At 41.8% G+C, this 26412-nt stretch overlaps 2 protein-coding genes across 2 annotated transcripts in view; both read right to left on the reverse strand.

Moving 5' to 3' along the window:
• The window catches only part of GSTO2 (glutathione S-transferase omega 2), a 30554-nt gene extending 23071 nt beyond the window's left edge, over positions 1 to 7483 (reverse strand). Inside the window, exons 1-3 of the mRNA XM_010356220.2 lie at positions 6307 to 7483; positions 924 to 1188; positions 577 to 685 (exon numbers count right to left, since the gene is read on the reverse strand). Of these exons, the coding sequence (XP_010354522.2) occupies positions 577 to 685; positions 924 to 957 (143 nt within the window). The 5' untranslated portion in view covers positions 958 to 1188; positions 6307 to 7483. The remainder of the gene's footprint in view (positions 1 to 576; positions 686 to 923; positions 1189 to 6306) is intronic.
• A 639-nt stretch (positions 7484 to 8122) lies between these two features.
• On the reverse strand, positions 8123 to 21533 carry GSTO1 (glutathione S-transferase omega 1). Its single transcript, XM_010356219.2, has 6 exons — positions 21253 to 21533; positions 20945 to 21053; positions 16074 to 16296; positions 12493 to 12591; positions 9388 to 9494; positions 8123 to 8332 (listed from the first exon to the last, which is right to left on the reverse strand). Exons 1-6 carry the CDS (start codon positions 21284 to 21286, stop codon positions 8179 to 8181), a joined length of 726 nt encoding a protein of 241 aa, XP_010354521.1. The 5' UTR covers positions 21287 to 21533; the 3' UTR covers positions 8123 to 8178.
• Between the last annotated feature and the right edge of the window lie 4879 nt (positions 21534 to 26412).

Genomic DNA, 26412 nt, shown 5'->3' on the forward strand with positions numbered 1-26412 from the left:
CCTTTTAATTCATTGTTTGGAAAGATTTGTTCATTCATTTAACAGATACTTTTTGAGCACCCACCATGTGACAGGCTCTCTCCTAGCTCATGAATAAAAGAGACAGAGTTCCTACCCTGGAGAATTCACATGGGTGAAGGGGACTGGGGGGGGGAGATGGATGAACAAATAAGAAAATGCTGGACGCAGTAAGTTCAATAAAGAAAGGAAACAGAGGTGACCTAAGATGCCTGGGGTGTGGTGGGGGAACTACCTCTGTGGAGCAGCCAGGAGGGGCCTCAGTAGCCTTGGCTGCACCCTTAAACATTCTGGGAGGGAACCAGTTCACCAGCCCCATCATTCAGATTCCTCTGTGCTGGCCTAGAAGTTTCATGACTCGGAAAAGGGCTCCGCATTTCAGCAGGGCCCGCTAAAAAAAAATGCCCGCCCTTTGCTAATTACTTGTTGACTTTGCCTCCGAAAAAAGGGACAGGGAGCCCCTTCTAAAATCTGAGCAGGACGCCCGAGATGCTAAACATTCCCGGGCTCCTGTGAGGCACTGGGTTTGCCAGGGGGCTCTGGGTTCCCGCTTCTCACCTGATGTCTTTGGCCTTGAGGACGAGGCGGGTCCTGTGAGAATAGGGGCAGAACCTCATGCTGTAGATGCGGATCAGCCCCTCCGGGACTGGCCCTGGGGGCTGGCTTCCTGCAGAGCAGCGATGAAGGGGGACAGGGAAAGGAGAGGCTTAGTCAGCCCAGTGAGGAGGGAGCTCGCTCACTTGCCCGGATCCCAGGATGGCTGTGGGAGCTCCAACTCCCAAGTCCCAGAGAGGACAGTGCTGCACGTGGCTTTTTCTTCAGGAGAGCCCTCCAAGTCCCTTCCTGCCCCGCTGGTCTGCAGGCCAAGGCCAGGCAGCTCCGCCGACCCCATGGAGAGCACTCACCTTTCCCCAGGGTCCTGGTCGCATCCTCAGACATGGTCCCCAGGTGTTTGCGCAGCTCCCGGAGCTCACGGTCGCCGCCCTGTGGCTCGCCACCGCTGCCGCAGGGTCCAGAAGCAGCTGCGCTCTGGCGCGCACCTCTTGCCCCAAATTTAATTTTTGAACTACTGGGCTCCGGCGGGGCAGAGGGAAAGCGATATGGAGCAGGAGCTAGGATAATTTAACCTGGGGAGACATCGCCCCAGATTTGGAAGCCGCAGAGTAGGAACTGGCAAAAAACAAAACAAGACAAAATAACACCTGAAAAGCTCCCTCTTGCTCTGAATATGTGCTTAAAGCTTTGGAGGGGCCTCCTCTATCTATATCAAGCAACCCTCAAGAATGGGCATTTAAACTCCAACATGGATTTCAAAGGAGTTTAATCAAAATCGACTAGGGTAATGCTGACTTTTTCTTTCCCATTCTGAATCTCTTGCATCACTAAGACAATTGGCCACACCTCTGTAAGTAAGTAAGCTTTAAAAAATAATAAGGCCAAACATTCTCATGATACAGCAACTAGGAATTAAAAAGTTATTGGTGTTGAAATCTCACATACGCCGGAGAGTCAGTGCCCGCTAGACACCTAGACACCTTTGGTGTCTAGACAGCTCACATTTTGCACCCTAGACACCTCAGTTGCCTCATCCCAGTCCTGTCCCTACCTGTGAGGTTTTACCCAAGCTCTGAAAAACTAGCAATGAATAAAATTAAGATACCTGGAGGCAAAGAACAATTTGTGAGCTCCCCCAATTCCCCAGCATAAATTTTTGAGAACACTCTTACTAGATGCTAAGGATACATTGCCAACAGCCCAGCCATATAGGGGCCACTTGCACAGCTTTTCTGTTTATGTGAGATAATGGAGGTGGCTTTGGCTCTGATGCTGATAAGCTGAGATCTTGAATTTCAGCAGGTAAAAAAATAATTCCTTAAATTTTCCAGAATTGGGCTGCTGTGGGAATTGCTTGTAAATTCATTTTGTGGCAAATGACCTTCAGGTCATGAAGGAAAGAAAAATATTTTCTGTGTCTCACTCATACTGACTAAATTATTTCCAAAGATTACCTTGATTCCTACAATTGCTCTGTCAGGCAACTCATATTATTCCTACTTTTCAAAACAGAAAACAGCTTCAGAGAAATGAAATTATTTGCCCAAAGTAACCAGCTAGTAGGGTTGAAGAACTTTAAAAGTCCAAAGCTTGACTCGTTGTCTTGAACTTTAAAGCTGGTAACAGTGTTGGGAAGAAAGGATTTTAAGTCCAGGAAAAGATATAGCATATAATGGCTGCTCAACAAATAATAGTTGAATCTAAATATCTTTTATTAAAATGACACAGCCTAATTATGTAGCTTATAAATGGGTACTGTTAGGCCTTTGGAGTTCCAGTCTATCCAGAACTTCTTGGTTAATAATAGTGTTAACATTTTTTGCTAGTGAATAAGAATTTTTGCAAATCTTCAGAATAGTGACTCAACTACATTTTTTGCTGTCATTCAATGATTTCATGTGAAATAAGCTTAGATAATATGGAAAGCATTAACATTTTACAAGAATTAGGGAATGGCAAAAATGTTTGAATAAATGTTCTCTGAAAATAAAAAGCATATATGTCAGCAAGAAATCTGGTGTTGGAGAAGACATATTGGTTCCTGGCTTGCTAAGCTGACTTTTCATTTAGGAAGACAGAGAAAGTAATAGAGTAACTTCTATTACTTTGGAGCTAATTCTGACCAAGAAGGACAAACTGGATGGTAAAATAGAAGCAAGAAACATAACCATGTCATGTTAGAGCTCCTGATAGATAAGACGACTTCTGGGCATACACATGTATCCCACATGTAAACAAAGCAGATTTCAAGACAGTTGAGAAAAATATATCCATAGCCTAAAAAAGGCCATAAGAGGAATACAAAATCTCAAAATCAAAATAAATTTTACTAATAACTATTTGGTGCTTCATGTGTATTGACCCAGTTAATTCTTAAAATAGTCCCATAACTGAGCCAGGTGCGGTGGCTCACGCCTGTAATCCCAGCACTTTGGGAGGCCAAGGTGGGCGGATCACGAGGTCAGGAGATTGAGACCATCCTGTTTAACATGGTGAAACCCCGTCTCTACTAAAAATACAAAAATTAGCCAGGTGCGATGGCGGGCGGCTGTAGTCCCAGCTACTACTCAGGAGGCTGAGGCAGGAGAATGGCATGAATCTGGGAGGCGGAGCTTGCAGTGAGCTGAGACTGCGCTACTGTACTCCAGCCTGGGCGACAGAGCAAGACTCTGTCTTAAAAAAAAAAAAAAAATTGTCCCATTACTGTTCTATTTTGATTCACTTTAAAAGATGAGTAAACTGAGACTAGCATGGTTAAACACTTCTCAACTAGTAAGTGGAAGAGGGAGGACTAGGAACCCTGGAAGTTTGACTCCAGCGACAACAATCTCAACCAGTATCTTAGTCTTTATCAGATGCAATGAACTGAATGGTTGGCAAATGTTTTTACAAATATTAAATATTTTAGACTTTTCAGGCCATCTGGTTTCAACTATTCAGTTCTACACTTGTAGTGTAAAAACAGCCATCAAAGATAAACAACCAAATGGCTGTGGCTGTATTTATGGACACACTGCATTTGAACTTCATATATATATTTGAATAGCCTTTATTTTAAAAGTTTTAGATTCACAGCAAAATTGAGCAGAAAACACAGAGATTTCCCATACATGCTGTGCCTCTGCACATGCAGTCTCTCCCACTATCAATATTCCAATCAGAGAGGTATATTTATTCTAATCAATGAGCCCACATTGACATATTACCACCCAACATCCATAATTAATATATTAGTGCTCACTCTCAGTGGATTTCATATAATTTTCACATATCACATTGTGACTGGTTTTTTGTTCAACCCTTTAAAAATGTAAAAAATCATTCTTAGATATTGAGCTATACAAAAACCAACAATTGGTTGGATTTAACCCAATGGCCTTAGTTTGCCCATCCATGGTCTCTGAACAATGGCCAAACTGGGAATTCCATTTGTAAATTAAAAGGTTCCTGGATCCACCTTTCTACTTTGCCAGATGAGGATGATTTTCCAAGTTTTGTTTCTTCGTTCCCACCTTTTAAAAGAAACTAACTCTGAGAGTTGGGAAATGTTTATGAAAAGTATATCTGTATGTGGGAAATCAAGTTCTGAAATGCCAAGTTAATTTGGTAGAGTCAGAAGACAGGGATGGAAGCTGTTCTCCTCTAAAGGGAAGCAATCTAGTGTCAAGGTTCTCAGAACAGGCCCTGGAGCCCAATGGGCTGACTTTTTGAGACCCAGCTTTTGCACTTAGGCAAGCTATCTAACCTTTTTGACTTTCACTTTCCTCACGTGCAAAATGAGAACGCCAATAATACCTACTTTATGAGTTGCTGTATCGAATCAAATAGTCCAGGGCATCATCAGTATAGTAAGAGCTCAGTATACATCAAAGTTAATGACAAATGCTAGTGAGTAAGAATACATTTTTTATAACAGAGTGCATTCCAATTTTGTATCCATAAAGATGAAGCACACTGTGATTTGGCTTTGCCAAGCATATTAGAATTAAAGTTCAACTCACAATACTTATTTCACCAGTTACCAGTTTAACACCAACTGAATGGGCTGAATGCTGTAGACTCCATTTCAGTAATGTGGTTTTTAATCTTACCTCTGAACACTATACTTTCCCTAGAAAGATTTTAACCTCAAGCTTATCCCTACTTTCTTTTGAATACCCAGCAGGTACTTATTTGAAATCCTCTTTGCAAACTTTCCTTCTATGTTATTTCATGTTTACACCTTTATTATACTGACCCACTCAATCATGAAACAAGTTGTAACTAGACCATATTAAACCTACTTCAAATCCATTTTCAGCCACCTGAAATATAATCGGATCTGTTTTGAAAATGTTTGGATCTTTGGTCATGGGTGATTAATGACTTAAGCCTTCTAGGAAAATGCTGCTACCAAAGAAATAACTTATACTCTATTTACATGCATTTGTTTTGAGAAGAGGAACTGTGGTTTGCATTTGGCAACTTTTCAAAATTTTTTGTCATGCCATCTCTTGATAGTAGCAGAAACTGGAGTACATTCCTCTTAATATGTTAGAAGCCTAATTTATATGAAAGATTATATTACTGGCTGTTCCTTTATTGTCCAATGAGTTCAAAAAGTGAGATCAGTTAGGTAAAAGGTTCTATTCTCAAATGTGCCTATATTCGGGAAATTTTTCATATTCCCTATAGGGAAATCAGGGTCAAACGAGGCTTTTTAAGTACTTGATTCTGCTTCCCTATCCCTCTCTCTCTACAACTTGGGGAATCAAAGAAAAAAAAACTTTTTAAATAAATATTTGGTATAATAACATCTGAGTAAGTAAAGGCAAATTGTCAAAATCCCGAAATCAGTAAAAGTCAAATAATTTGTAAAATCAAAACCATTGAGTTTAGAAAAGGAACATTAACTCCTGTGAAATCCCAGGAATAATGGTGTGGTCAAAAAGGTAGATACTATCCTCTCTTGAGAGCTGTTGGATAAAAACAGACTGGAAAAACAGCACACATAAATTCATCTCAAGAATGGTCTTACTGTAAGAGTTCAGGCTAGGTTCGAATCTCTTCAACATTGATTAGCTGGGTGACCTTGGGCAAATGACAACAACTTTCTGGTGTTCTTATATGTAATTTGTAGCTATTAGCTGGGTGCCCTTGGGCAAATGACAACTTTCTGCTGTTCTTATATGTAATTTGTAGCTAATAGTACCAGTACATTATGTGGTTTCCAGAGGTTTCATTCAGAAACTGGATGAGAAACATTGAATGCTTAGCATGTGTCTGATACCTAGTAGGTATTCAACATTAGCTATTATTATTTTTATGATTATTTCAATGTAGCAGAGAAGGCTTTTCATAGTTTTCACAAAGACAGCACATTCTCAGAAACCAAATTCCCCTACTTGCCAGCGCCGTAAACACGTGGCATAAATTCGTGGTGTCCCACGCAAGGCTGAGAACTGGTTATCTGGGGTGGTCTCTGCCTGTTTCCAGCCAAATCGGAAAAATAAGAACACCTTAATTAAAGGTATGCAGTTTGAAGACCTGTTCTTTATTCTTAGGCTGCACTTTTTTGGATGTGAAATTCTTTGATGCAACAGTGGTCAAGGTTAAATAAGATTTCTCGTAAAGTGTTAAGCAAAAGTTAAAGTTGGCAAGTCTACTGTGGGCCCCGAAATTCGTGAAAACCCCAACAAACAGAATTGACCTCAAACCCCTCTTTCCTTCAAATACAACGCAGGCCGAACGGACCCACCCGGCGGCTGTGAGAGATGTCCCGCGAGGGACCTCCGGGAACTCACGTGACCGAACCAGGATTGGCGGCGGCAGCAGCAAGGAGGCAGGGCCTAGACTGGGCCTGACCCTCGCACGTGATCCTACCCGGCAGCTAGCCCCGGCGCCCGGAACGTCAGCCAATCCTCAAAGCTTTGGAAGCGCCTGCCTAGCAGTGCGGCTGAGCCAATGGGCGGCCGCCTTACAGGCTCTTGGTGATGGGGATTCGCGGGTCCTGCCGGCGCTGGTTGCTGACGAAAGAGGAACCGGTAGTGGTTGGCTGTGGGACTCCGGCACCCGGCTCCGCACCGGCGGGGAAATCCGCCGGAAACCACTAGGGCCAAGCGGCTGCGGTAGGCGCGCAGCCGCAGAGGTGGTCCGCTGCTGGCAGCCGGGGCGTTGGTGGCCGCTGAAGGTGGGCGGCAGGAGGCCTTTGTGAAGTCAGGCGGCTCCAGGTCGTCCTCCGGGTGCGGTCCCCACACCACCTGCGTCACCTGGAGCGAGAGGCTCATTTCAAATATAGACTTCGCGGCCCACCCCAGCCTGCTGAATCGGAAATGCTGCGTTGAGCCATAGGTGATTATTATGCACCCTTAAATTTAAGAATTAGTCATTCGGAGGTTTCTCTCAATGGCGAACTTGAAAATAAGTTCAGGAAAGCAGACAATTGGGGCGGACCGACAGCCCTGATTCTGATGGTAAGAGCAGTGCGCTGGGTGTGATGTTTCTGCCACAACCTTAAGGCCTCACTTAACCTCGGGACCTTCGTTCCATCATCTGTAGAATGAAATGATGCTCTTCGACCTACCTTCTCGTGGTGGTGATGTGATGATAAAAATTGAATAGTGAGAAACCCAGTGGGATATAAAAATGTGTGGAAGATGGCATTACTATTTCTCAGTGGGGTTCTTATTACTTATCAACCTTATAGGCGGAATTGACTGATGCGGCCTACACAGTATTTAATTACATAAGTGGTACACCACGTATGTGTCCAGCATAGGATTTGATAGGAAGGATTTGAAGGGGTTAGAGACTGGGAGACCAAATAGGAGTCTGCCCAGCCACCCACCTTTGGGGTAATGTGCGTCTGGTCTTCAGTGCCAACAATAGAGAGAATGTGAAATTAAGTTGATGCTGGAAATGAAAGAAGGAATTGAAAGCTTCTCAAGTGAGAAACCAGAAGACAAGCAACAAGAGAGCATCTCTTGAAATCACACAACAGGGTAACCGAGTGGAAATTTCCTGTGAGCAGTTAAAAAGTTAGATTGTGGAGTGGCGCCACCCGTAGCTCATGCCTGTAATCCCAACACTGGGAGGCTGAGGCGCACGGATCACCTGAGGTCAGGAGTTTGAGACCATCCTGACCAACATGGAGAAACCCCGTCTCTACTAAAAATACAAAAAATTAGCCAGGTGTGGTGGTGCATGCCTGTAATCCCAGCTACTCAGGAGGCTAAGGCAGGAGAATCGCTTGAACTAAGGAGGCGGAGGTTGCGGTGAGCCGAGATGGGGCCATTGCACTCCAGCCTGGTCAACAAGAGTGAGACTCCGTCTCAAAAAAAAAAAAAAAAAAAGATTGAAGTCCAAATTTTGCTGAAGATGATAATTTGGGGCTTTTCAGCATGGACTATGGTAGAACCCTCAGAGTCATTTTAGGATGCTGAGATAGGAAATGCATTTTCATTTCTGTAGTGGGGCCTTAAGGAGACCCCATCGTTAGGCTGTCGATATCACATCAGAGAATATGATCCCATGCAACCTGAACCCTTGGTAAAATAAAAGCATGCTGTTATTCATATTAGTGAAGGAAAACATCAGACATAGCTTTATTGCTGACTTCTGCCCCCTTCAGAGCCCATAGTCACAGGCCTCAGGGCTGTTCTGTACGTAAAGCTCTAGGAAACCTTGCCAGTCCTTCTCACTGATGAGCAGGGCTGAGACTGTGGGATCTTTCTTCATGGCTGCCATCCACAGTTTAAGTTTTGGAGTGTGGTCTACACATCTGTGGGAAGAGGAAAAAATGAAAGGTGTGAGCTAGGTCAAGTAGGATGACATCACAGAGTCTCCCATATGTCATTATTACTCTACAGTTTCATTTATTTCCCTTAAATATTTCATTAAAAATATTTTAAAATGCATGTAATAGAATATTCAATTTGAAAGACATTATAGAGGTTCCTTTTTTACCCAAGAGGAATGAGACTAGTGAAGCAACTTGTTAATGTGAGAACTTGCCCAAAGAGAGAAACTGACAATTTATTAAAATGAGAACAGGGAATACAATCAGGAATGTTCTGTGTTAATTATTCTACACCCAGATTATGACCAAAACTAACCCTGAATAGCTCTAATGTCCAAGAAGCGGGAGTAAGGCAAGGTGGCTGCCAAACTCAAAACAGAATTTGGAAAATAATGTGGAAATCTTACTGGTAAATGGGAGGTAACACTGGTCATACAATCAGGCAACAACATCCTTATAAAAATTTACAACCTTACAGATTTTTTTTTTTTTTTTTTTTGGATACAGAGTGTTGCTCTTGCCCAGGCTGGAGTTCAGTGACATGATCTCGGCTCACTGCAACCGCCTCCCAGGTTCAAGTGATTCTCCTGCCTCAGCCTCCCGAGTAGCTGAGATTACAGGTGTGCACCACAATGCCCAGCTAATTTTTGTATTTTAGTAGAGATGGGGTTTCACCAGATTGGCCAGGCTGGTCTCCAACTCCTGACCTCAGATGATCCACCCACCTCGGCCTCCCAAAGTGCTGGGCTTATAGGCATAAGCCACCGTACCCTTCCCCTTATGGATTTGTAATCAGGAAGGAAGGAGTAAATTTTAAAGCACTTTACTACATGTCACAGAAATCCCTGCCCCCTCCCAGTGATGGAGAGTAGTTAGTGTAGGTATATGACATGCCCTGGATAGTCCAAGAGTCCCGTCTGCTTGTTCTCATTCAGACCAGTTGTATTAAATATTTTAACTTCTGTTAAAAAGAAAGGTCAATATATACTATGCCAGCTGTCATCCTAAATTATGCACAAAATATTCAAATATCTTACTCATATAACGTCATTGCTTCCAGCCGTTCAAACCAGGGCCAGATGAGATAATCAATCATAGAGATAGAATTGCCACCAAAGAACGTCGTCTTCTTATTAGTCAGAACCTGAACATTAAACAGCATAAAAGTATTTATTATTTGTGCATGTAGTAAGACTCACTAGAAAGGCTGAAGGGAAATTCAGTAGAGCAGGTGAGAGAAGCAGTTTTTACTCCGATGTATCCAAGTTGGGTTTTTGTCTGTTTGATCAAAAAACTTAATTAAGCTTTAGAATCTGTTGGTCTGGGATGAAGCAAAACAATCGCAACATAAACTGGAAAACTGAAAAATAAAACAAGTCACAGAGTACAACATATCTGTAATACAAAGGACTGGTATTCAGAACATAGAAAGGATTCCTGGGAATCAGTAAGAAAAATGGCAAATAACCCATTAGAAAAATGAGCAAGACTTGATCTTCACAAAAGATGATGTCCAAATGACCAATTATCATTTGGAAAGGTGTTCAACTGCATTAGTCATTAGGGAAATGCAAATTAAAACCAAAATACAGTAACACTATACATCCATGAGAATGCCTAAAGTGAACAAAATGAAGTTGGCAAGGGTATGGAACCACTGTCATAGAGGTGTAAATTGGTACAACCATGTTTTAAGAGTATGCATACTCTTATCACCGAGCAATTCTACTTGGAAATGGAACACATTTTCACCAAAAGATATGTATGTGAATGTTCACTGCAGCACTATTTGTAATAGCCCAAATGTGAAAATGCTTATTATCAAGAGTAGAATGGGTAAACTATAATACACTATACTTTGGAACACTGTATAAAGAATAGGAAAGAACTACAGCATAGATGAACCCACAAACCTAATATTGAATGAAAGCAGGCAGACCCAAAAAGATGCACATTATATGAGTTCATTTGCATAAACTACAAAAAAGCCCAAACTAATATTTTGTTAGTTGATATGACTGCTGGTTCCATGACTGTGTTCACTTTGTGAAAATGTGTATGTTCTTATGCTTTGGGTACTTCCCTGTGTCAAAAATTAAAAATATTAACTTTTCAATATAAAATGCACAGTCTGCAGCTTATGATGGTTGAGTTTAAATTCTTTTCAACTTTACAATGGTGAAAAAGCAAGCATTCAGTAGAAACTGTACTTTGAACTTTGAATTTTGCTCTTTTCCTGGGCTATCGATTTGCAGTATGATACTCTTGATGCTGGGCAGCCACACCATCAGGAGAGTAAACAACCAATGCTGTAATGTGTGTTGTGTTGCCAACGTCTTTTGGATATGGATAGTCAATAAATTATATGAAATATTCAACACTTTATAAATAGGTTTTATGTTTGATGATTTTGCCTAATTGCAGGCTAACAGAAGTTTTCTGAGCACATTTAAAGCAGGCGAGGCTAAGCTATGATGCTCTGTAGGTTGGGTTTATTAAATGCATTTTCCACTTAACGATATTTTCAACTTACGATGGGTTTATTGAATGTAACCCCATTGTAAGTGCAAAAGCATTTGTACTTAAAATATACTGGAAATAGATTGGATTAACTACTAAACAGATGACAATCATTTGAAAACCAAACACAAATTGTATGTTCCTGAAATTTTAAGAAGGCGAATTGGTTACAGGGTTTGCCAAAGGGGGTGATTGAGAATATTATCTGACTATTTAAACCAACACCAAACTAATTTGTCCTTTATAAATAACCTCCATAGTTTTTTTCAATGCATAATATGCATTTTAGATTACTTATATCTACCGATTGTCTTCTGTCTACTACTAAACTAATTATCTGAAGAATATGGACTGCATCGTACTTTCCAGCTCCCACACTGTTCAGCAGAAAAATATAAAGTACCAACATTGATTCCAGAAGAAATGTAAAACCGAAAAACCAGTTACCATTAAAGAAATCAAACTAGTAATGAAAAATCTACCCCTGTTAACACAGACACCAGGCTCAAATGTTTTAAAGAAACACTAGTCCCTACCAAATGGTTTCAGAGATTAGAAAAACAGCTTAGTTACCCAACTCATTTTATGAGGTCAGAATATCCTTGATACCAAAAGCCAATAATGATACTATAAGAATAGAAAATTATAGGCCAATCTCATTTATGAACACACATACAAAACTCATTTATTAGCTAATTCTACAGTACATATAAAAATCCATAGAGAACAAGTAGGTTTTATCTTAGGAATGCTAGGATGGTTAAACATTTAAAAAAAAAAATCTGTCAGTAGCACCATATTCACCAGATTAATAGGAAAAAATTCTATGAACATTTCAATAGATGTAAAAGATGCAGAAAAAGCATTCAATAAAATTCAACATTTATGACTTTTTAAAAAATTAGCAAACTAGTAATAGAAGATAACTTTATAATGAAAAAAAAGGTTTCTGAAAAACCTACAGCAAACGTCATATTACTGATAAGATGTTAAATGCATTCCCATAAAAGACGGGAACTATATCTTCTGTCAGCAAAAACTTCAGGCTTAGCATGAATGAAATATCTCAAGGCTAAGAGACAGACTCCAAGGCCCAAATGTCAGCTTTCCCCAAAAGAAGGTAAAATACATCTGGGCTTCCCTCAAGTGTCTGTACTGTTCATTGCAAACTTTTTCTGGTGGGAAATATTTAGTATGTAATACTAAGTGGACACAGGACACAGAAAAGAAAGCAGAACACAGAATGATATCTATGCTCTGATTAGAGCTACATTAATTTTTTAAAAATATATGGACAAGGACTGCAAACAAGCATGGAAAACTGGATACATAAAAGCTTGTGGAAATGTGGGGACAATTTCCTTTTTCCTTGTTACTTTAGTGTTAACACAGCAGAATATTTTAAAGCAAGCCCATGACAAAGTATTTTTAGGTGTTTTGATTTATATCTTAAGCAGAACAGCTTTCTGCTTTATAACAGCAGTCTGTTAAATGTTTAGGGGAATTTTCCTAATTGCCATAAAGTGACTTGGGAAGTGGGAATATGAAGAAAAGAATAGGAGGAAAAGGAGGGTAGATATAGTTATCATTTACTCTTGATGGTAGCTAGGAGAAATAATTACCTCCTCTAGCTTGGTAAATTCTTTACGAAATTCTTCTTTTAGGCCAGCATGGTCTTCTTTATTTTGGCTTCTAATAAAGCTTCCTAGCAAGGATGGCACCTAGAAAGAGAATAATTTCTCAGTTTATCAGTTTACGGCTAACTATATCGGCCCCCTCACATAAAAACATGATAGAACCCTCATAGTCCTGGTGTCACGGTGTTCCAGAAACATCAAGGGTGCACCAAGTTCCTGTGCTCGCAGAGGTAATGGACTGGTCTTAGGAACAGTTTTGTGGCCTAAAATGCTGGGTTGGTCAGGATTTTAGCAATTATAAATAACAGAACCTACTTTGGCACGTTTAAGAAACAACTTTCTTTCCTTTTTTTTTTGAAATGGAGTCATGCTCTGTCACCCAGGCTGGAATGCAGTGGCACGATCTCAGCTCACTGCAACCTCCACCACGCAGGCTCAAGTAATTCTCCTGTCTCTGCCTCCTTAGTAGCTGAGATTATGGGCATGTGCCACTACGCCCGGCTAATTTTTGTGTGTTTTTTTTTTTTTTTTTTTTTTTTTTTGAGGAGGAGGAGTCTCGCTCTGTCGCCCAGGCTGGAGTGCAGTGGCGTGATCTCGGCTCACTGCAAGCTTCGCCTCCTGGGTTCCCGCCATTCTCCCGCCTCAGCCTCCAGAGTAGCTGGGACTACAGACGCCCGCCACCTCACCCGGCTAGTTTTTTGTATTTTTAGTAGAAACGGGGTTTCACCGTGTTAGCCAGGAGGGTCTCGATCTCCTGACCTCGTGATCCACCCGCCTCGGCCTCCCAAAGTGCTGGGATTACAGGCTTGAGCCACCGCGCCCGGCCATTTTTGTGTTTTTAGTACAGCGGATAGGGATTCACCATACTGACCAGGCTGGTCTCGAATTCCTGACCTCAGGTGATCCGTCTGCCTCAGCCTCCCAAAGTGTTGGGATTACAGGTTTGAGCCACCACGCCCGGCCAACACAACTTTCTTTAAAGGAAACTGAGTGGCTCATAGAATTATTGGGAGGCTGAACAAACAGCCTTGGAATTAAGACAGAACATCCCAAATTCATGCTGAGAACTGGCCTCATGGGAAGCGCCCACAGATGCTAGTGCAAGCTGAGCATTAGATGCTTCAGTTTGTGCGGCTGCCATAAAGTAGAGTCTGAGATAACCGCTAACGCCACTGGCACTGATGCCATTTCTACTCGAGAATTTTATTTTGTAACCCACACTGCTGAAACCCAGAAGCTCTGCTGCCACTCTCACCAGCAGAACCAGTGGAGAGCTGAATATCTTAAACAGATATCCCACCAAGTCTGTTTCCTCACCTTGCTCGTTTCTGAATTGAACTCTCTTGTGTGTGTCTGACAGGAAAAGCCTAGGTCACAAAACTTGGCCCCAACTGCAAAGAGCTAGGGTAGAGAATTTTTCTGATTTCTTTGTTGGGGAGGACGCCAGGAGACTGTCCAAAAGTGACTGACTACCTAAAGACTTGACGGGTGTAGCATCAGATGCTTTAATGCTAATTATGGTGTTTATGTGTTTCAATAGTTTGGTCTTCGGTATCATTTCATTGCAAGATGCAGAAGTCCACTCATCCTAGTTTAAGTAAACAGGCACTTGTAAAAATACAGAATCCCATGAAATCCCATCCACATCAGTTCAGCCTGCCTTCACTGGGACTGAAAGCTTTCAGGCAGCCCTTTCATCCACATTTCCATCTGGGTCTACCTGGTCTTTCATCTGTTTTTGCTTACATTTCTGCTCCATATTACTTTCCATACTTCAGTCCCTTTGCAATGCTTTAAATTTTTGCTCTTCTAAAAAATTATTTCTTAAGTGGCTTTGGTTTTCCTAGCCTCTGATGTTATATTTGAGCCCCAATGCTTAGTTGTCTTTACTGTCCTAACCTTTACTGTCTTAGTCTCTGTGTCTCATTTCCAGGTTCCCAGGAGAGAAGATGACTGGCCCAGGTGTGGGGGTGGGGTACGTTTCTGTTCTGATGGGCTGTGGCCAGGAGAGCAGGGTCATATGTACATAAGGCCACCTCTCCTTTAAAAGCAAGTGGGGAAGTAAAGGTGGGCATCTTCAGCATTACTTCTAAAGCTCATTTTCTTACTAGATAGTACAATGAATCTCTTGTGACTACTTTTTAAAATAGTAGCTTTATGTATGAAAGTAAAACTTCATGCCTAAAAGCTTTACTTTTAAAGCTCATTTTCTCTGACGTGTCCTACAAGTCCTTTCACGATCCAGTTCCTGTTTATCTCTCCAAAGTTACCCATTTTATCTCTTCTCCTGATACTTTATATTCCAGCCATACTAAAAAAAGTTTTCTAGAACTGGCACCAGACCAAAGAGATTTTTCTTAAAGAACCACTTAGGCTTATTTTTTTTGGTTGATATTGATGACTTCGTGTCTTGAAGCTGCATGCCTTTAACTTGTTACTACTTTGTAAAACTCTCCAACATCTTTCTTGAAAATGTCATGTTCCCTTTCATTATCTTTCACAGCAGCCACCTCTACTATTCTTTCACCCTCATCTAACTAAGCAGGTGACTCACTCTTCCTTTCCCGTTGGCTTCCCTTTATAATGTCTCCTAACACAGATTGTTTTCCCTATAACTCTCTCTTAGGGCATTTCTTTAACCATCTTTTTCTCTAAAGATAATCCTTTATACATTGACCATACTACCAAGGTGACAATATTATAGGCATATAATCAGACATGCTATTCTTGGTGTCTAAACACACATCTGTTAGTTATTTCTTTGTTAATATTGTTTGTGCTAATCCACAATGTTGATGCTAAATAAGGTACAAACAGTTCTCCAGGAATGCCATTTATTCCGTCATCTGAGTAGCTGCTCGCTGCTTGATGCTATGGCTATAAGGACAAGAACTAAGTAGTTACTGTGTGTCAGACTCTGCTCTAGGTGTTTGATATTAACTGATTTTTATCTTATGAGGTGGGAACAATTACTATACCCATTTTACCAATGATGAACGGAGAGGCAAAGTAATAAGTAACTTGCTCAGAGTCACAAGAAAGTAGCAGAGCCAGTCACAAAACTAGGCAGAGAACTAACAGTGATCAAAACACAGCCCTCACCCTCAAGGAGCTCACAACCCCAGTGAAGTACATAGGCAAGAAGACAGGCAAAAGTTCACACAGATGGGAACTCAGAAGCTAGAGCACTAACCAGCCTGACAAGCTCCTGAAAGGCAGCAGTGTCTGAACAGACATGTGAAAAATGATGTGGAGATAACCAGGCACGGTGAGAAGTGGGAAGAATCTGACAGCAAGAATTGAGAGAGAAAGGGGCGAATTTGGGAATTCTGAGAAAAGTTTAGTATGGCTGGCATATATAAAGTGTCAGGAGAAGAGTGAAAAGGGATAATTTTGGAGGTAAACAGGAACTGGATCGTGAAAGGACTTGCAGGACACTCAGAGCTGACAAGTATATTCCTGTTTTGTTTTTCTCTCCCAAATCACTGAACTATAAATGGCAGCACAGATTTCGCTTTAAAAAAACAGGTTTTTCAAATAGGAGCTGAAATTTCTTATGCACAAACCTTAGAAAACAATTCTAAGATCATCTTCTGGCAAGCTTTCTCATAGGGGTCATCCGGCAACAGCTTCTTCCCTGGGTATGCTTCATCCAGGTACTCACAGGTGATGGGAGACTCATAGATCAGCTGACCCTGACTGTTTTCCAGAACTGGCACCAGACCAAAGGGATTTTTCTTAAAGAACCACTCAGGCTTATTTTTCAGGTTGATATTGATGACTTCATGCCTGAAAGACACATAGGAGACTATGAAGAGAGGGAAACAACTTTTGTGCTTTTGGATAAATCCTCTTTGCCATCCACTTAGCTGATCAAGCCCCAAATTTAGGAGTCTGCCTAGATTCCTTCCATTCTAGTTTTTTATTTTATGAATTTGACTACTTTTGATATACCTTTTAAGTACAATCATGCAGTATTTGTCTTTCTGTGGCTTATTTTACTTAGCATAATGTCTGCAAGGTCCATCCATGTTGTCACGTATTGCAGAATTTCCTTCCTTTTTAGGTGGAATAGCATTACCACATTTTCTTTATCCATTCATCTGCTAATGGACATTGACATTATGCTGTTATGAACAGTGCTGCAGTCTACATGAGAGTGCTAATATCTCTTTGAGAATTTGATTTCATTTCATTTGGGTATATACCCAGTAGTGAGATTGCTGAATCATATAGTAGTTCTATTTTTAATTTTTTGAAGAACATCTATACTGTTTTCCATAGCAGCTGTACCATTTTACATTCCCGCCAACAGTGCGAACGGTGTGCAAGGGTTCTGATTTCTACACATCCTTGCTAATACTTTTTGTCTTTTTTAATTATAGTCATCTTGACAAGTGTGAGGTTATTATGTGATTTTGATTTGCATTTTCCTGATGATTAGTGATAAGCACTTTTTCATATATGTGTTGCCCATTTTTATGTCCTCTGAAGAAATGTCTATTTTTTTAATTTTTAATTTTTTTTTTACACTCTGTCTCCCAGGCTGGAGTGCAGTGGCTTGATCACAGCTCACTGCAGCCTCGACCTCCTGTGCTAAAGCGATCCTCTTACCTCCCGAGTAGTTGGGACCACAGGCATGCACCACCACACCCAGCTAATTTTTTTGTAGAGACAGGATCCTGCCATGTTGCCAAGGCTGGTCTTGAACTCCTGGGCTCAAGTGATCTGCCTGCCTTGGGGTTTTGGTGTGAGCTACCATGCCCAGCCTGAGAAATGTCTATTTAAGATCTTAGCCCATGTTAGATTCAGGTTTTTTCATTGCTGAGTTGTAGAGATTCCTTATGTATTTTGGAGATTAACCCCTTACCAGATATGTGGTTTGCAAGTACTTTCTCCTATTCCATAGGTTGCCTTTTTGCTCTGTTAATCATTTCCTTTGCTGTGTGGAAGCTTTTTTGTTTGATGTAGTCCCATGTGTTTATTTTTGGTTTTGTTGCCCGGTCTTTGGTGTCATGTCCAGGAAATCATTGCCAAGGCCAGTGTCATGAAGCTTTTCCCCTATGTTTCTTCTACACATTGGCCTTTTTTATATTCCTTGAATTTGCCAAATGTGTTTCCACCTTAGAGTCTTTGCACCTGATGGTCCTCTGCCTCCTCTGCCTGCCTTTTCCTAGGTCTTCCCAGGTCAAACACACATCCCCAGGCCCTCCCTGACCACAGCTCTGAAGTTGCTGAGCAGCTTCTATTACATGATTATCATGTTTTACTTTCTTCATTGAACGGATAACATGTATCTGAAATTACTTTGCTCACTTATTTACAAGTTTATTAAGTTATCTTCCTAGAATGCAAGCTGCACGAAAGGTGGGATGTTGTGTGTCTGTTCATAGTAATAAACAAACATGTAAATGAGCAAAATGCTAAATAGATATAAATACTCTGAAGAAAATAAAAAGTTTCAGATAAGGACTCAGTAAATATTTTTGTTTTGAAATATTTCATATGAATGAATGAATATATCAGTGGAAATGCTTCAAAATTGTCAGTAAGATACTCCATTTATGGCTAAGAGGTATCTTAGTTATAAATTATATGAGGCAACTAATTGAATTGTGTCCACTACCCACTATATGAAAACCAACATAAAATTCAATTTATTTTGCTAATTTGAGTAAAAAGTTTCTTGGTTTTTACAAAGATATTAAAGAATCCTTAAAATCCACCCACAAGGTCAGGTGTGGTAGCTCAATCTGTAATCCCAGAACTTTCGGAGGCTGAAGTGGGCGGATTGCTTAAACCCAGGAGTTCAAGACCAGCCTGGGCAACATGGTGAAACCCTATCTCTACAAAAACTATAAAAATTAGCCAAGTGTGGTGGCACTCACCTGTAATCCCAGCTACTCAGGATGCTGAGGTGAGAAGACTGCTTGAGGCCTGGAGGCAGAGGTTGCAGTGAGCCATGATTGCACCACTGCATTCTAGCCTGGGTGACAGGGTGAGACCCTGTCTCGAAAAAAAAAAAAAAAAAAACCAACAATCCACCCACAAAATAAGCTTTCAGATTAAATCTCCATGCACTGATTTTTTAAAAAAAAATGTTGTCTAAGTAAATCGTACAAAGTAAACCAAAAAGGAAGAAAACAGGTGAAGTCCAGGATATAGTCAGATTGTATTTAGGTCTCTCTTGTATGTTGCCTGAGACGGTAGAGGAACTTAGAGAAAAGAGCCAGGTCTATATGATCATCAAGGCTGAATAAATGTTCAACAGAACAAATTGCTGAAAAAAATAGACACCAATACCTTTTGTTTTCTATTTTCCCATCCACAGCTGTAGCTAGAACAGCGTTTCATTTAAGGATTTAAATACATAATCCCCCATGGAAACAAAGGAACATCCAATTTGAACATGAGCACAGGTGTGTGTATAATTTAAAAGGTTCATGTGCTGACAGAATACTGGACACTTAGGTACCAGCCATTGCAAAAAAAAAAAAAAAAATGGCTCCTTGCCAAAGAATTATCAACATTTTTGAACTATGAAACAAACAAAAACTTTTGTTACTATGAAAACAAAAGGCAGATCCTGGGCTTTTGTTCTTAAAAAAAAAAAAAAAAAAAAAAAAAGTATCGGCCAGGCGCGGTGGCTCAAGCCTGTAATCCCAGCACTTTGGGAGGCCGAGACGGGCGGATCACGAGGTCAGGAGATCGAGACCATCCTGGCTAACACGGTGAAACCCCGTCTCTACTAAAAAAATACAAAAAATTAGCCGGGCGAGATGGCGGGCGCCTGTAGTCCCAGCTACTCGGGAGGCTGAGGCGACAGAATGGCCTAAACCCGGGAGGCGGAGCTTGCAGTGAGCTGAGATCCGACCACTGCACTCCAGCCTGGGCGACAGAGCGAGACTCCGTCTCAAAAAAAAAAAAAAAAGTATCTCGGAACACACATGCATTTTGGTAACCTGGCATCGTGAGCCAGCAAGTCTATACACCTGCCACAGCAAGGTGGAAGATGCATCTTTTAGAGAAAACCATGCTTTGTTAAGTCATACCATGTGGTTAGAATCTAGTACTTTCCCAGTAAAAGCCTCCTAGGGGCTCAAGCTTAAAACTGGTCTATTAATGTAATAGACCTTTGTTGTTTGCACTGCCTGGAAGCTGTTAACTACCCTCTTCCTCCCTTCTACCCACACTATTATGGGAAGATAGTTCCAATGTTCGATCTGCCCCAGTAAATAAGGTAGGATTGTTTCAGACTAAAGGTCCAGGGTGAAGCACATAATCCAGGACTTTGTGCCTCTGAATCCAGCTGTGTCATGCTCCTGGACTTTTCAATTAAATGAGTACCAAAAAAGGTCTTTTTCAATTTCGATTAAATTAGATTTCTCTTAGTACAATAAAAGAGTTCTATTACAGCAAATATGACAGTGTTTTTGATAAACATTACTAAATAGTAAGTATTCTATGTGTTCAGAATCATAATCTCATCCAAATGAGAGGCATTGCTTAGTGAAGTAATGACGAATCCCCTTCAAATGTATTTTTTAAATGCATTTTACCTTTCTTTTAGGGAAAATAATTGCCGACTCCTAAAGATTCTCCCCTTAGAAAAGTAAAATTAGTTCACAAACACTGAACACACAGAAAATTTTTTAAGAATGGGGTTTTTTTTTTAAACTTCCACAGAGCCTTCCACACCACAGGTATCTAATAAATGTCTAATCAATAGACATTCAGAGGTCATGGGAAAGGAAGTGGTTCCATTGGATACTTGGTGTCAGAGAAAAGCCAAGTGACTGTTGCACATGTCCTGTGGATAGCCCATAAGTCAAAAACTACGCTAGTTTCAAAACAGGCTCTGCAGAAGGATGAGCTAGACAGACACTTCCCTCTGTTTGACTCAACCAACAGCCCAATCCACAGGAATATGTGCAGTAAACTCAGCACTACTCTAGGAAGGTCAGGGTCTAAACTCTGCTGTACTGGGGTAAATTACTTTTCTAGGAGGGAACAATACATTCAGAATAACAACTAACAGTTAAACTGGAATAAGAATGGGGAATCACAGTAAGGCGAAAGCAAAAGGGCTCTGGACCAGGAATTTGCGACCTACCAAAGCTGAAAGAGCTGCTGCCGGTTATTACCCGGGCAAATCACTAACATCACTGGAGCCTCAGCTTTTCTAATCCATTAAATGGTTGGTTAATCTAAATGAGGTGTCCTAGACCTGGAGTCTTGTCCTAGACTGCTGGAATCTGTGGCCTATTTTTCCTAGGGGAAGGGTCTATACCTTGCTGTCTCCCAAAGGGCCGAGAATAATGTGCAGTAAAGGACGCTGGCGGGAGGCGGGTAGAAGGGGGCCGAGACCCCACCCCACCCCGCCGCCTGCAGCAAGGTCCCGGACAGCTCGGGGAGCGTCCCCCGCCTGGGTGCCAACCTGATTCCCTTGGCCTTCAGGACCAGAAGCGTCCTCTCAGCAAACGGGCAGAACCTCATGCTGTAGACGCGGATCGAGCCCTCCGGGACCGGCCCCGGGGGCGCGCTTCCTGCCGGGGAGAAGCGAAGGCGATTACGGCCCAGAGAGGTGTCGAGACCCCCCGTATCCCACGGCCCCCGCGTCCCACTGCAGCTCCGACCCCTTCCCCGCCGGTGGGGCGCTCCCGGGAGGCTGGGCTCCCGGAGCAGCCTCGAACATGCCGCCGGGGGTCGCCGAGATCACCCCTCTTCGCGGCGGGCAGGCCTCACCTTTCCCCAGGCTCCTGGCAGACTCCCCGGACATCGTGGCGCAGCGCAGGCCGAGCTCCTCTGGGGTGCAGGCGATTCAGGAAGTAGGTCGCCCGTCCTTCCCGCCCTCCTTCCCTCCCGCGCTTCCTCCCTGGCTCAAAGGTGCCTGCCCCAGGCGGCCGCCAGCTCCACCCGGTGTGCCTTCCCGGCTTTATGGGATAGCCCTTAAAATAGCTTAAGGGGCTGTGTCAAAGCATCTCGCTGGCCAAGCGATGCACCCACAGGGAGATGCACAAAAGTTCTAAATGCTCAGAGTCATCCCTCCGCCCCCGAACGAAGGGGTCTCCACTCCGCCCTCCATGGGGCTCCACGTCTGACCCTGGCCCTGACCTCCCTCCTGTGGCACTGACCTCGAAGCACCACCCGCTCCGTCCCAAGGCTTCACGACTTCAGAGCCTGTGGCCCGAACTCATGGCTCACTCACCGGTCCAGAGCATTCTCTCCAAAGGCTCCTGTTAGCTTGTGAAGGGAAAATAAAAATCTCTGGACCCCAAACTTACTATGCCAAAGGGAAGAGTCAAGCTTGGAAACTGAGTCAGGCAATACTGCCTCCCATTTTGTTCCTAAATAGATAGCTACAAAGATCAAAGGCCACACACCTCCCCAACGGGCTTGTTTACAAGGAAATTCCTTGTGGGCCCCCAAGATCTTTACTCTAAAACAGATCAGTTGAATTTCATCCTGGCAATGTAAACTAACGGATTATCTTCCCAAGTACGGGACAAAGACAGGTCTAGGAGTCATCCTTCCTCTCGCTGGAGAAAAATGCATATTTGACTGCTTCCTCTACCCTCTATTTAATCTTGTAAAAATGCAGATTCACCAAGCACTAGCATAATTGACTATTCCTCTACGACCTCCTTTCACGAATGTAACATGTACATTCAGTGAATGCTGATCAAAGGCCCCAAAGAATGCAACTACTTGCCCCTTTTATCTACCTTCCCTTTTTTCTTTCTTTCCACTTTCCCCAACTGCCTGCTCTTTCCCCTTTAAATATTGAAGTCCTCAAGCCCTCTTTGGAAAGAGCACAGATCACAGATGCTCCTGTGATTTTGTGTTCCTTTTTCTCAGATGTGTCCTCAACCCTGGTAAAATAAACCTCTGAAAGGATTGAGACTCACCTTGGTCATTTCCTTTGATTTTCAAGCTCATCTATGCCTCGCTGCAGGGTTGCCCAGCCACCTGGACAGGCTTTTCCTTTTTCTGTCAGTACTAGCTTAACGTGACTACTGGGAGGGCCTCTGTCCCTACTGTCACCTGTAGGATACATCCTTTTCATTTTAACCCACAGGAGACAGCACAAACCTGGATATCATCAACCTCAAAACAATGGTGCTGCTTTCAAAACTCTCCCACTTACTAAACATTTGTGTTTGAAGCCCTGGTAATGTAACTGAGTACTCCCATTTTTCTAAGAGATAGAGGATGAGTTATGTTTTACATTATTTGTTTCTCCTATCTTTCTCTTTCCTCCTTTCTCCCTGTTCACCACTTCCTACTTAGCTCTTTAGAAATGTGATTATCATCTTTGACCTTCCCTTCACTGACACTCCCTACAGGGCAAGCTTATCTAACTGGGTGTTTACTTAAAAGCTCCAGAGCAGGACTCTCACCCACCAGGAGACTGCCTCCAGAGGTAACAGTCAATTTACATCCAAAAGTATCCCTGAGACAAGTCCACTTCACAAATGACTTCTGCCTATAATGGCACCACCCAGTTGATAAAGCACCACAGTGAGTCGTGCAAACTCCCACCCACTCGCTCCCTCCCCAGCGTGCAACTCATACCAACTCCCCCCTTTAAAAGCCCCTGCTTTCTGCCCCAGAAGCGAAGTGGTACTCTTAAGGCAGGAAGCCTGTTTTTATTCCCCTAAGCTAGCTTTGGAATGAAAAATCACTTTCTTTATACCAGACTTTGCTTTTCTTATTAATAATTGGACTCTGAAAGCGGCCAGCAACTGAACCTGCATTTCAGTTAAATAAGGGCACAGGCTCAGAATCAAGCAGGTGGGATTAATGAATTTAGTCTTGGGTCTGGGAATAAAGGTCTGGCCAGAGAGTCCTCTCAAACAGCTCTTTTAACTTAGGGGTCAGGAAAGAGGGGTTCCAGGGCCATGATACAGATGAGGAAAACGACTATTCAATGATTTCCCTGTTTGCCTAGATTCGAAAGCTGGTAACTCCTGTGCCATTTATTGGGGTGGGATGGGGGTAGATGTCTATTTTTATTTTGATTAGCCCTATTACGGGAGGAGTAGAGAATGAGGTGAAAATCACCAAGTCTTGGAGCAGCCTGCCTGTTTTAATCCTGGCTCCACCCCTGTATTCAGTTGCTAGGATTAGGGTAACAAAGTACTGCAGAGTGGCTTAAACAACAGAAGTGTGTTGCCTCAGTTCTAGAGGCTACAAGTCCAAGATGAAGATGTTGGCAGGACTGCTGCCTTCTGAGGAGGGAGTCTTTAGGGAGTCTGTTCCATGCCTCTCTCCCAGCTTCTGGTGGTTTGAGGGAAACTTTGATGTCCCTTGGAGTGCAGAAGCACCACCCACCCCATCTGTGGCTTCATCTTTATTCACACTCCATTATGACCTCATTTTAATTTAGTTACATCTGTAACAACCCTATTTCCAAATAAGGTCACATACTGGGGTACTGGGGATTAGGACATCAATGTATGAAACTGGGAGGAGCACAATTCAACCTGTAACAACCACTTATTAACTGTGAACATGGGCAAGTCACTAACCTCAGTGTGTTTCAGTTCCCTCACCTGTAAAATAAGGTGGAAAACATGTTATGCCTCCTGTATAGATGTTACGGGAAAGGGGTCCTGATCCAGACCCAAGAGAGGGTTCTTGGATCTCGCGTAAGAAAGAATTCAGAGCGAGTCCACCGTGCAAAACAAAAACGTTTATTAAGAAAATAAAGTGGTGAAAAACAGCTACTACTACGGAGTAGGGTGTTCCCCAAAGTAAGAGGACGAAGGCGCCCACCCCAGGTACAATGCCTATCATGGGGAGATGTGCTCTGCTACAAGGGTTTGTGATAAAGGATTAATTTTCATAATTACTATGCTTTGCAAGAATCAATATTATTTAAAGCAAAATTAGGAATGCTCTTGTTCTCAAGATATCAGGATATCTAGACATTCCCAAGTCTGGATCTGTTTAGTAAACATTATCAATCTGTTCCCTTAACCATAAACATCTAGAGGCTAGGAATACCTTTCTGGGAATGCGGCTCAGCAAGTCCCAGCTTCATCTTCCTAGCCCTCACTCAAGATGGAGTCACTCTGGTTCAAACGTCTCTGACATAGTTTGTGGCAGGATTAAATTAGTTACTATACAGAAAGCACTTAGAGCAGCACTTGGCATAGAATATGTTAAATAAATGTGATCACTACATATTTTTATTTAATTTAGTAAATAGGCAAGAAATGGATATAAAGTTTTAAAAATTGACCATGTTTTTGCTAAAATGTGGGCACTGCTTAACTCTTTTTAAGGAAATTGACTTTTTAGCACATTAATGACTTCATGCAAATAACCTTGTAAATTTAAACTTGGCAAGGCAAAACCTCTGAATGGCCAAACAAAAAAATTTCACATCAAGGTATTACTTTAAAAGTTTTACTTGGAATGACCTGTCCCGTAATTTAGTATGAGTAATATAATGTTTTGTTGTAATGATTTGAAAGATCCACCTCATCAATAAATAAAGTAAAAGGTTAATTCCTCAAAGAAAGAAATTGAAAATATACTCTCCCAGTGAACTACTGTACTGTGTTACTGTTGTGCATTACAATAGATCCTCTCCAAGTCCTTTGTGGTTGTGTAAACATCTGAATATACACTTGAGGAAAGAAAAGAACTTTCATCTGAGGAATGTGAGCCATTTCAAATTATTAGGCCCAAAGAGACATTAAAATGAGACAGCAATCATGCCCCACTACCGGCTTTGAGCTGTGTATTCACCTCTTGCAACTGCTTGTTATAGCCACAAGTAGCTATAAATTAACCTAATAATGCTGCAGCAAACACTATAGCCCACAGCCTATAGCTTAACAATGTGTAGCCAGCTACTAATCACTGTTGTTTCTGTAAAGCAATGAGAATTCCTGACAGACAACTTTGTGTCAGCCCACTCTCTGAAGCCCCTTTTTTTTCCTTTAGAAATCCACTTGTAACTGCTGCTAATGAGAGTGTCTATTCAGAGCAACTTCAACCTATACTCCTGGGTTGCAACCCTCAACCTTGGCTCAAATTACCTCTCTGCATTAATTTTGCTTCACCTTCTTCATTTTACGTTGACACACTGCTCATAGCCACAGTTAAAAGGAAACAATACGAGAATTTTTACAACTACAGTTCTTAATAATCAACCTAAGAGACTAATCTGAGAGGATTCTGCTAGCTAAAGATCAAGAGTTCATGCCACTGCATTCTAGCTTGGGCAACAGAGTGAGTGAGACGCTGTCTCCAAAAAAAAAAAAAAAGAAGCTTGAATAGAAAAAAGATTGAGGGGATATTAAAAGCCCATTGAGAGAAGAATGGATAAATAAATTGTGTCATATTCATATAATGGACATCTACCCAACAATGAAAACAAATAGTCTACAGCTATAGTTATCAACTTAAATCCCTCTCAAAAACATGATATTGAGCCAGAAAAGCAAGTCATGATAATATATATGGTATGACTCTACATGTGTTAACTTTAAAAATATGCAAAGTGAAACAGCACACTAGTTATGGCTCATGCATACATGGTAGAATTGAAAAGCAGGGAACAATAATCACAGAATTCAGGATGGTAGTTACATGCAGGGGAAAGGAAGGGAGTAGAAAAGGGTGGGTGCACAATGTAGGGGAGTGCTTCCGGGGTATTGGTTCTCTTCTGTTTCTTCAGCTGGAAGGTGGCTTTAGAGAATGGCATTGAGGTGGGAAAGGAGCAGGTGGGAAGAAATGAGGTGGTGACTGTTGTCATTTGAAAAGCTTTCTATACACTTTGAATTTTTACTATTAATATATGCTATATTGGGAAAAATTAAGATTTAAGAAACATTTTTTAAAGAACAGGGGGAAAAAACCCTACTGTTAAAAGGGATAAAGTAGATTCAT

Source organism: Rhinopithecus roxellana, chromosome 11 (genome assembly GCF_007565055.1).
Source record: "Rhinopithecus roxellana isolate Shanxi Qingling chromosome 11, ASM756505v1, whole genome shotgun sequence".
NCBI classification, from domain to species: domain Eukaryota; kingdom Metazoa; phylum Chordata; class Mammalia; order Primates; family Cercopithecidae; genus Rhinopithecus; species Rhinopithecus roxellana.